This window comes from Physeter macrocephalus, chromosome 6 (genome assembly GCF_002837175.3).
Source record: "Physeter macrocephalus isolate SW-GA chromosome 6, ASM283717v5, whole genome shotgun sequence".
Taxonomy (NCBI): Eukaryota; Metazoa; Chordata; class Mammalia; order Artiodactyla; family Physeteridae; genus Physeter; species Physeter macrocephalus.
The window spans coordinates 2,829,114-2,841,241 of NC_041219.1; the positions used below are offsets into that span (position 1 = coordinate 2,829,114).

General features: G+C 42.0%; 1 protein-coding gene across 3 annotated transcripts in view; it reads right to left on the bottom strand.

Moving 5' to 3' along the window:
• Positions 1-12,128, bottom strand: part of GRIP1 (glutamate receptor interacting protein 1) — a 481,467-nt gene that overhangs the window by 45,576 nt on the left and 423,763 nt on the right. For all 3 annotated transcript variants that reach the window (XM_055085186.1, XM_024122731.3, XM_055085185.1), the window contains 2 exons: positions 2,661-2,805; positions 117-256 (listed from right to left, as the gene is read on the bottom strand). In XM_055085186.1, the coding sequence (XP_054941161.1) occupies positions 117-256; positions 2,661-2,805 (285 nt within the window). The remainder of the gene's footprint in view (positions 1-116; positions 257-2,660; positions 2,806-12,128) is intronic.

Consider the following 12,128-nt stretch of genomic DNA (forward strand, 5'->3'; position numbering starts at 1 on the left):
ATGCCAACACTCCCTGGCTGTGTATTTCCCGAGAAACAAACACGGAGACATTTGCACATTCTTTAAGGGAAAGAAATGCACTGCAAATCCTTAATTGTGGCTTTCAACCCACTCACCATCTGTCTGCTTCTTAATTTTCAAGGTGACAGTCTCTCCTGCCATCTGTAACAAATGGATGGCTTCACTCAGAGGCTTCCCTTTCAAGCTGCTGCTATTGATGGCTAGGATTCGGTCTCCTATGTGGATCGCGCCAGTTCTGAAACACCAAATAATAATAGGAAAGGTAGAAATAATCCCCGAATGCTACTGAATATAAATTCCCTGATATACTTTATTTATTCATAATAATAAAGACTTGGCAAGGGTCTCTAGAAGTCACTCCTTGCCTTCTCCTGAGCAATGTTACAAGATAACTGCGTCTGTTGTGAATTACTTTTTAGTTTCAAATAAAATCAGAAAAAATGTTTTAATTAGTTTTTAAAATGGACTTGTGGGCTGTTTAAATTCCAAGAAAGCTGAGTCATTTGATAACCCTCTTAAAAATCCCAAGGAAACGAACAAAGTGGGACAATCACTGTAGTGATGTTTAGCACGGAGCAGTCCTTCTTTCTACAGACTTAGAAGTGTTGAACACAGCATCCCAGCTTACCGGAAGCAAGGCTTAGACACAAGACCCTGGTGTGGCAGGCCCCCCGCCACCCCCCAGTGGTGATTCCAAGAATTGAAGAAGGCTGAACTCAGGAATCAGGTTTTTTTTTTTTGCCGCACTGCGCGACCTGCAGGAGCTCAGTTCCCCGACCAGGGATCGAACCTGTGTCCCCTGCAGTGGAAGCGTGGAGTCCTAACCACTGGACTGCCAGGGAATTCCCAGGAATCAATTTGAATCCAACTCTGTCACCTACCAGCTGTGTGACCTGGGCACCTTATTTTCACCTCTCTAGGTGTCAGTTTCCTCATCACTAGAATGGGGATAGTCATCTCACAGGGAAGCTCTGAGGGCTAAATAGGAAAACACATGTAAACGGGCTTAACATCCTGCTTGAAATGTGGAAAAAGAAAATTAATTTATTGATCAATAGATAAACCTTTGATCTTTTCCCTTCTCGTCCCATTCTCACCCGATTCTGAACCAGCAGACTGGAATTTACGATTCTGATGTTGACCATATCTATCTTTGTTTGGAAGCACAGAATGGGGTAGGAGCAGACTCACAGCAGTCAAACTCAGGAAAGGTTTAAACACTCAGATCTCTCCACCTGGGTTGAAGGATGTAGAGTGGGAATCCCATGTGCTAGCCTCTGGGGTGCTGGCTCACTTGAAATATCCTGAGCGAAGGAAGCCCAGCTCACAGACTGCTTGTGACTGAGTGGTCCGACCCCAAGTTGCTTTGGGGTCATTGGGCAGCGGTGCTGGGCAGCAGCAAGTGCGGCAACGGAGGTGACACTGGGTCACACAGATTATGAGGGGCTGCCTAACAAGTCTACCAATGCATCTACTCTGAAGGAATTTTTTTTCCTTAAAAAAAAAAAAAAAAAAGAGATCAGTTCATTCTTCCATAAAGAGTCTCTGGGGAGTGCCCTGGCGGTCCAGTGGTTAGGACTTGGTGCTTTCACTAACGTGGCCTGGGTTCAATCCCTGGTCGGGGAACTAAGATCCCACAACTGTGTGACGGCATGGCCAAAACAAAAAAACCCAAAAGAACCAACAGTCTCCAGTTTATGAAAGAGCCATGCTGTAAGCCATAGAACGCCTGACCAGGAGGTTGCTGAATCAGATCAATATTAACCTTTTCCTCATTGTCTAACAGAGAAACCTAGGACAGGGGGACACCTGAAGAATACCGTATCATAGGTGTCTCTGTTAATATCAGAATAAGACATTCCAACAGGGCAGCATTTTTTGAGCTGCCTCGGTGCCCTCACCTGACAGATGAGGATGTTGGATGAGCTGATTTCTAAGGTACCTTGCAGCTCCAAAATTCTGTGATGCTATATCTCTGTTTTGCAAACCAGTGTCTTCAAGTGTCAGCATGAACAGTGTGTGTGCACTCCTGAGCTAGGTTACTGGAGGACAGATGGGGTTATGGGGTTTGGAATATGTCCTACAACATGTCTTGGCAAGAAATACAGTATAATGGGGGTGGGGTGCATGCCAATGGAAACAAATTGTCGAAGGAACAAATGGGTATTCCAAATTTCAAGATGTTATTAAGTCACTGCACTGTTTCCTGAAATCTTTGAAGAGGAAGCTTCTGTCATCCTCTCAGCAGCTAAGCCCGGTACCTATCAGGTAACAGAGGCTCAGGAAATGTTTGCTGAATTGAACTGGACAAGCCTTTTAGCCTCCTTGAACTTTAGTCTCCTCCTCTCAAAATGGACACAATATAACTTTACCTCTAGTCAACTGTGGTCAGTTTACACATTTCTGGAGACTAAAATCAATGCTAAGCCCAGGACACTTTTAACTGCCTATAACATGCCCCTCAAAATCAAGTCAGAGCTCTGCCTCAGAGTTTTCAAGCTCTAAAAGCAATCCTTTGTGCAGGGTTGAAAAAGTCAACAGATAACCAAGCAGGAGAGGGGGGGAGCATGTTTTTATGTGGCTGTGAGGAGGGAAACCCATTTCAGACAGGTAATTGTAGCAGTTGCTTCGAATGTTACCTTTCAGCTAACCCTCCTTTAGTGAGGCTTGAAATGATTATAGGATCAAAAGGCTCTTCAGTTCCTGAAATCGTGATGCCAAGGGGCCCCCCATAGCGCTTCAGCTCCACGGTGTAAATAATTGCTCCGGAACTTTCTTGCTCATCTGCAATAAAGGCCAACGAGTCGTAATTGGTTTCTTCCGAAGAAGCAGAGTAAAAAGACACATATATTCATACATAAAATAAGAAATTCAAAACATCATCATCAAAGCACTGTGTCTCAGAAAATAATTATTTTGGGAAGTAGCATTTCCTTAGTAGGATATACCATTCTAATACAAGGATGTAGTTGTTATCAGTGTCAGGTAAGGGGTTCTCTGCCTGATGACTTATGTTTTAAATCTGTGAGCGAGCTACCCAGCCGGCACTGCGGGCCCTTTAGACAATGTCCCTGCCTAGCACAGTGCTTGCCCAGCATTTTGTGAGTGTGCCACGAATATCCGTGGACTGAACACAACGCTGAGGAGGCGATATGGGTGGAGAGAGTCACGCGGTAAACAAAGAGACTGGGCTCCGCAATTCCTATTTTCAGGCTTTACAAGCAAGCTAACTCTCAATATAGAAAAGCTGATTTAACTCACGGTTGGAGCAAACTTTAATATATGCATGGTTAAGTGGGGCTTGGAAATCTGGAATCCCTTACCTATTGTTCCTCTGTGTCTTAAAATGTGAATCTTATTCACAAAATCTGTGAATCTTATTCACAAATACACAGATAGTAAAACAGACGTTTGAATGATTATCTCTCCGCTGTTCTTGAGACTAGGAGCCACGTAAGTTACATTTCGGTAGCACATGCCGGGTTGCCACACTCTCCTGAGCTAAGTTTCACCATTTAATGTTCCTATGAAGGAAAACATTTGTGAGTGTGGTCTGCCTAAAGCATTGGCTTGCAAGATGTCATGGGACACCTTTCGCATGGTTGGGCATTTTGACTGCATCAAAGTTGTAAATATGAAGTCTCAGAATTCAAAGGGTTTTATTTGCTTGTGACATGCTGAAAGTTCTTGAGCATTTCTTGCTTTATTCCTTGGGCCTGGGAGCTGTGAGTGGTTAAGGAGTTGTTCATTGCTGTACCTAAGGATACAATGAAATGGTCCAGTAGATACTTGAACAAAACAGTCAGCTTTTATAGTCAGGCTGGATCCTGGAGAAGCATTAATACAGTCACATTTCTGCAATGAGCAGCTGTTCATTTATGACATGAGACCCTAAACTAAGGAGGAATAGAAAAGCTTGAATTAACAATTCAATTATCTGTGTGTGCAGTGAAGAATTATAATGAATATAAAATGAAATGTCTACAGAGAAATGTAGGAAGCGATGTGTCCTTTCCTGCCAGCACTTACTTCACTTCTGGCCACAGATTGGGAGCTCTGGGACGTACCCATTGCCTCCACTCCCTCAGTGGAGGAAGAAGAAGCTCCATACATAGAGAATAAAGACCATCGACCACACACTGGAATGCTTAAATCAACATCCTAGGGTATAAACATCTTCAACCTTAGACTCAAATTTATACTGGCAGCTGAGAATCCTCCACATCAAGGCTTCAATGGCTCTGTTTCATGGTTTACACACTTCTTCCAGGGTTCTACTTTAGTTGTGGGCTGCCAAGAGCTGCTGAGAGAAGCACCAGGATGCAGAGTAACCAAAAATGGAGGGACGGTCAAAACTCTAACTTTTTCTACACTGTGATATATCATCCCCTGTCAGAACTGGCTTTGACATAAATGAATAGGGTATTACTGGACAGATTACACTATTTTGCAGTCTGTGCCACCAACTATATTCTGCATAAAATTCTAGGTGAGTCATTTGATTAGTAAACCTTGATATAGTTAAGTGTTAGTTACCGCTGGGCACTCTGGTGGCCATTCAGCGTGGGTGTGTGTGCCAGTGGGAAGACCCTGCCCTTTTATTGCCGTTCTCCCTTACAGGGCAAGTGCGAGCACTGCCTTGTCAATGAGCACCAAGCATTCTGCATGTGGCCATCAGCTCTTTATGGGAGTTTTGGGAAATGGCAGTTACCAAGTACATGGAACTCAGCTGCCCAGAACCCAGGAAGCTGTGGGAAGCTTCAGCTGAAACTTTAGTCTAGACGAAAACAACCACTGGCCCATAGGAAGGTGAGCTGGGGTGCAGTCCCATTCACCAGGAGAAGGGGGAGAAATTGGTTCCATCTAGCACATTCTTCAGGTAACCCAGAGTGAGTGCCCTGTGTTATTTCTGGACAGTTTTGCAACCTGCACCTAAGATGACAAAGTAACGCCAGAAATGGAGTAAACCGGTTTAGGATGGTTTCAGGCCACTTTATGTAGGAACATTTTAAATTAGGCAGCTGAGGCGTCACAATAACAAAAGGCAATTGTTAGGGACTCAATGAGTTTAAATAGTGGTGAGATGCATATCAAGAAAATGGCTGTATATTAATGAAGAAGTGATGCTATATTTAGATTATGACAAAAATGTAGTTGATTTCTGATTCCTTCAACAAATAAAGAACTTGGAAACAAAAACGAGAATGGGTAAATTTAAGAGACATTACAACCAAAAGCAATGAATACTTCTTTTTGGATCCTAATTCAAACCAACTGTTTTTTAAAAACCTGTCTATCTACCCATGTATATGAAAACCAGGGAGATGGGAACATTAAGTACACATTTGAGGAGATTAAGAATTATTGCTAATATTTTGGGGCTTCCCTGGTGGCACAGTTAAGAACACGCCTGCCAATGCAGGGGACACGGATTTGAGCCCTGGTCCAGGAAGATCCCACATGCCGCAGAGCAACTAAGCCTGTGCGCCACAACTACTGAGCCTGCGCTCTAGAGCCCGCGAGCCACAACTACTGAAGCCTGTGCGCCTAGAGCCCGTGCTCCGCAACAAGAGAAGCCACCGCAATGAGAAGCCTGCGCACTGCAACAAAGAGTAGCCCCTGTTCACCACAACTAGAGAAAGCCCACGCGCAGCAACGAAGACCCAACACAGCCAAAAAAAAAAAAAAACAAACAAATAAATAAATAAGTAAATAAATTTTTAAAAAAGAATTATTGCTAATATTTAAAATTGTGACAATATTTAGTTATGTATTTTAGAAGTCTTTTATAAGAGTATTGTTTAGGGATACATTAATAATATTTACAAGATGCAATGATATGATGTCTGGAATTTCTTCAGAATAATTCAGTGTGTGGGTGGGGTGCGGAAATTAGGGTGGGAGTAGATCTGAAGCAAGACTGATTCTAAGTTGCTAACTGTTGATGCTAGGTGATGTAGGCTGGTTCATTACACCATCTTTCTCTATTTTCAAATATATTTTCATAGTAATTTTTAAAAAAGAAAAAATATTAATTCCCTTAGAAAACCCTATGTGGATGCCTTGAGTAAAGAGACATTTAATTAGTTTGGCTTCCTTACTCTCTTAGTTGATGATGGCTGCCTGTACACTGTCTCGTCCAGACCCTATGACCCATCTGCCCACCAGGCAGTGTTCCCAGAGCATCCTACTGCCATATGCTCTTGAGAAGGCCCCATGTCAGCTCTGCCCAGTTGTTCACAGCAATGGTCTCTTCCTAAATTGTTTTCCTACTTCGGATCCAGACTTTGTCCCTCTCTCCCACATCTATTTTCACCAGTCCTGCCAACACTGAACCCTGTCTCTTTTCTTCCCAGAATATTCTGAAAGCATAAATCTGAGCATGTTACTCTCTTCCTTGAAGCTTTGCGTTAGGTCCCAGATATCTGAAGAATAAAGCGCAACCCCTTGGCATGAACAGGGCTGGAGCCTCTGTCTTCCACCATCCTTTCCCATCCCAATCCAATCTAATTCTCTCCCCACTGAACGACCTGTGGTCCATTTAAAAACACTTTGCTCGCATCTTTAACCTTGCACGTGTTACTCCCTGGAAGCAGATGTCTTTCCTGCCCCGGAGAATTTCTACTCTTCCTTTAGAACTTGGCTCAGATGTCTTATAGCTCTGGAAACCTTCCTGGTTCCTCAGCTGAGACTAGAGACCTTTCCTATGAGATCCTACAGCTCCTGTGTATTTTTCTAGTGTTTCTCAGCTTCTTTTTTAAAAAAAATTATTGCCTCCTCTCCTCCCATCAAGGAGAAAAATTAAATTTAAATTCTCCCTAATGAGAGAAATTAAATACGAGGGAATAAGAGTCAGTCGGGTAGGGCTGAGCTTTGGAGGGGCACAGACTATTGTAACGTAATATCTAAGATTCTTTGCTCCCTCAGAACCAAATTTTATTTTTTTAAATTGAAGTGGAGTAGATTTACAATGTTGTGTTAGTTTCAGGTGTACAGCAAAGTGATTCAGTTATACATACATATGTGTCTATTTTTTTCAGATTCTTTTCCCTTATACCTGAGAACCAATTTTTGCCCCCATCGGGAATGCATGGTCTAGTATATATGCTTTTCGCTCTATGTGTCTCCTTAAGTAGAAAAGGATCACCTTGAAAATTAAGATTTCTTATGTTCACATGCCCAGAGCCTAGAACTATGCCTGGCACCAAGGAGACTCCAGTAAATACCTAAACAAATGAGCGAAAGGACACATGCCCGTTAGCAGGCAGTCACTGGTTCCTAGCTTTGTGAGTCACCCTTCCGGCTACTCCAAGGTCTAGATTCCTTCTCCAAGGTGATGCAGACCCAATCAGGCTCATTCAAAGAGTGAGAATAAAGCCTGGGCTGCCTGAGTTAGCTGCAGGCTGCACTTCCAAATCCATCTGCCTTCTCAGGCGTCGGCCCAACTGGCAGCTGTAAGGCCCTGCAGCTTGGGAGGAAGGTGATAACTGCCATTTACGCTCAGACCATTTTGGAGGTGGAAGCACTCCAAGATGCTCTCTCCTTGAGGCTGGTCCAGCTTAGAAAGGAGCAACTGGAGTGTTGAACCAGAACAGAAACGTTCTGAGAAGGAAGAATGCAGGATCACCAGGAAGTTTCAAAGGGAGCCTAAACAGATCTTAATGATATTATAAACAGCTTCTATATCACAACAGAAGGTTTACCACTACTAGCAATTAGCAAAAGAGATGAAAGGGGGCCAGCCAACTTGTTTGTTCTGCTCAGCTCTAGTTAAGGAAATTAATGGGATCACGGAACAGATGCAAAATTGCAGCATGACTCATCTGCAATGTTATTTTCAGGCTTCTTGAGTGCCGCCTATTTAACAAAATGAACGCTATCTGGCTTGAATCCATAATGGCAGCTGCATTTGGGAGGCTTGGATTTGGGAGAGGGTCTTTGGAATGCATAAATGTACAGGTCGATCAAAGTTCACTTCAACTAAAAGTGATGGAATTCATTTCACAGAGTATGGCTACATTTCTTGGAGGTGGACAGACCTGAGAAAATGAACCATTTAGAACAATACTCTCTACAACTGCCTTACTGTTGTGCCAGTAAGGCCAACCTTACTGGCCTTACCAAAGTCATGTTCCAAGGAGTTGTTGAGTGTTTAAGAGTAGAATTTGAATTTCCTTATGTACGTGATCATTTATAAGTCTCCAAATTAGTTGCCTTGTGACAGTGTTTCTTCAAATGTAGTTCTGGGATGAAAAATTTTAGCAGTATCTAAGAACTTGTTAGAAATACCAATTCTCAGCTCTATCCCAGACCCGTAGGAATCTGAAACTCTGGAGGAAGGGCCCAGTCACCAGTGTTTTAACAAGCCCTCTGGGTGACTGTGATGCTGACTTGAGTTTGAAAATCATTACTACTTTGAGATAAAGCAGAAAAAAGGGAAGAGTACTTAAAAAAAATATCTATCAGAGTTTCTTCTTGCAGCCAGCCTCTTGCCAAAACAACCCCTACCACTGCTCTTCGCGTAGCCAGGATCATTCTTGGTTGCTTTGATGGGGGCATTTCTGCTACTTCAACCTAGATTTGAGGGGAAAAAAAGCTGCTGCAAATTACTTAGCCGGCTTAACACTGATGAAGTGAAAAAATAAAAAAGAAAGCCCAAATCTTTGAAGGGCAGATTTAACTGGTACTAATAAGGCTATATTTGCATAAGACTCTATTTGAAATTGTGAAAAGGTAATTTGCTTCAGATGGGACAAGCTGCAGCCTGGAAACGTTTCTCAACGCAGATTAGAGCCGGTGAAGGGAAAATACTGAATTTTTAGTCTCTATAAACATGTTATGTATTAGAAGTGAGGTGCTCTAAATCAAGAGAGAGGTCATTAGCGTCTGTATATTTGACTGGCACAAAGGCAGTGATACAAAGCGGACCCTTAGAAATTATTTCGGACAGATTTGGAAGCTTCCATGTATTTCTTCCCACAATTCCCCCAAATTCTCTCCTTTGCTTCAGGGTTCTTTCTCAGATCTCCAAACTCTCCCCTCTTCAGCTACGTTGGATCTAGATGCAGTCAAGGCAATAGATCTTATTTCAAGCAATAGATCTTATTTGCATCTCTGAGGGCCTAGGGATTAGGTAACAACCATGGTTCTAGAGGCTTGGACCCAGACAAGCACCAATTGGCTCTACTCGATTTATGTTCCCGTGGTAATGAAATATGACAGATGTAAAAGCTCCTCTAGAGAGAATGGCCACTGAATATGGTGGGTGGGGGTTTCCCTACAATCCCAGGTGTTCCAAAAGATTTGGCCATAGTAAAATGAAGCTAAAATTAATTTTAAAAGCATCCTAATAATGGCTGTTGATAGTCTGCATTCACTGGGCCTTACTTGGTGCCATTCATTATCGCTGAGTGCTTAAACATCAATATATTGCCTCCCCTGATCCTTAAAACTGCCATGCGCTGGACGCATTCAATGGACATTGTGGATGAGGACACTGATGCCCAGAGAAGTTAATTTTCCCAAGCTTCCCAGCTTGTCAGTTGTGAAGTCAGCCTAGTGTTCTTAGTCATTTTATTTTACTGCTTCCCCCAGCCAGCGCTAGAAACAGAGTTAATGCAGACTCCCTTGAAAGCCTCTTATTACTTCAGTAAGTGACTGCAACCAGGGGTCACAGACCAAATACCCTGGCCTCGTTCCCCTGCTTTTTGTCTTTTAATGGTTCCTCATTGGCTTCTGGGGTAAAGTTCAAATTTTTTAACATAGTTAGAAGGACCATAATGATCTGGCTTCAGTGTATCCATCTATTCACCCACTACTGAGTCCTTACACAAATTTTTTGCTTCAGCTATATCTGCTACTAGGATGTGCCACTCTCTCTGACTTCCTGTGGCTCATACTCTTCCTCTGGTTAATTTTAACAACGCCTCCCAAATACTTTCAACACCAAGGTTGTTAGAAGCATTTCCTTGAGCTCCCCAGTCTCAAATGGGTGCCTTCACGTTCTCTTAACGTTTTGTGCACACGCCTAGAACATTCATAATACTGTTGATTATTTTCTTCCGTTTCTCCTATAACATGGTGACTGATTTAAGGGCAGAGATTGTGTGTCCTTTTTAATCTAAGAACTGGCAGTCCCTAGTACCTTACAGACACTAAATAAATGCTGATGGCATGACTGAATGAAAAACAAAGACTTTAACGACATTTGAGAATAGTTTTACCATCTCCTTTAAGGTACAAGGCAGAGCAATAAAATTATTGTAGCTGGAAGACAGGCTTACATTTTGAAGCAACATCTGTTAAACTCAGTTGCAGTATTACTAGCTTAGGAAACCAAGTTATATCAAGTATGGTTATACACTTTCTGTAACTGATCAGAGAACCAAGGATGGAGAGGAGCAGACACTTAAGGAAAGAACTGGAAGACTCCTGAAGTCTACTGGTACAGAAAGTCCAATATTAGTATAAGCAATATTTTAGGGAGTGAAGAATATATACTGAGTATTACCATTCTAAAATACAGAGACAAAGGATGGCAACAATTTAAATCACCAGCTTAATTTCAGATTAAGCAAGGTATCAAACTTCCAAAATCAGTGACTGTTGTCATGAATAATGCTTATTTCCCACTCATCTACATCTTGACCAAGGATCAGAACTAATGTGGGGAAAGGAGTTTCAGGGTGTAATGATAATAAAAATAGTTCCCAGTTACTGAATACTGATTGTGCCAGGAAATCTCTCTCTCAACAAGCTACAACAGCTGCCCGAGGTGGGTATTATTTTGTGCACATTACTGAAAATGGTACTGAATCTCAGGCAGGTTAAGTAACTTGCCCAAACTGACACATCTCAAATGTGGTAGAGCTGGATTTAAAAGTGTGTGCTCTTTACGTCTACATAGTTGGCCTTGAACTAGTCTATATCCAGGTTTTACATTTTGAATAATCCCTTCCCCTTGCTTTGCTCTGAATAAGAAAGGATTCAGTTACTCAAATTATACTTACATTCTCATGGGGGAAGAGGATACAGAAACACTGAAATTCTTCCAAATCGATGATCAGATGATAATTTTCAAATAATGGTCTGTTATAAAAATGTGTCTAAGTGGGTGTATATTTTAGTATGACAACTTGAGAAAATCTGGTTTGGGTAAATATGTCTCTTGCACCTATATTTACAGTCTTATTTTGGGTAGGTGCATGGTTTTCAATGGAAGGATTTAGGATTTTAAAAATTGTACCTCTTAAAATTAGAAAAAAAAAAACACCTAACAAGCATGATCATTACCATAGTATTAGGCATAGGGATTGTAGGGGGAAGGGTCTAAAGGGGAAAAATAAGCCAAAGGAAAGAAGCAACTGAAAGTAAGATCTGGCTCTCCAAGGGCTCAGTTGTTGTTTCTGAAACTCCTCCCAGTGTGTCTGCACAGCCTGGCTTTGGAACTGGGAACATCGCCAACCACAAGCACCATACATATTCATCTCTGGCTTGGCTTCTTCACTCTGCAAGGAAGGTAGCTGAGATCTGCTTAGCTTGGCAAATCATGCAAAATGGGTTTCTCCACAGAGCTTTGCCTCTTTACTAGGACAGAACCCAGTCTGATGCTGGAGGCTTTATCCTGCTTTTTAAATAAATCCCTCAAAGAAAATGCCATTGAGTCACGCTTGTTAGGAGAGAAATGCAAATGTTGGTGTGGAAAATCAGTTGCCTGGGAAATAACTAGTAGAAATCTATGCATATTTTTAAATGTTCATTATAAAATATACTTGGATATAATCATCTTTACCAGCTGTACTGATGGATGTTAACTACCAACTTGTTTTGACTCTGAATAGGAATCATAAACACAAGGCCTGACATGACCACGAACTCTGGATCTAGAGGATTAGATTCCAGGAGATTCCAGGACATTGACAACTGCTCATTATTGGTTGGGATGAAACTATATTCAGTAGAAACTCTCTTAACCAATCTCCCTTTAACCAATTTACTGGATTAATTGTGACTCTCCTTTACAAAGACTCTCCTCTTTGTAAAATATACTGACCAATGCCATCGAATGTTCCAGAATCATAGGTTTCCCTCTGTAGTACCCCGTGTAC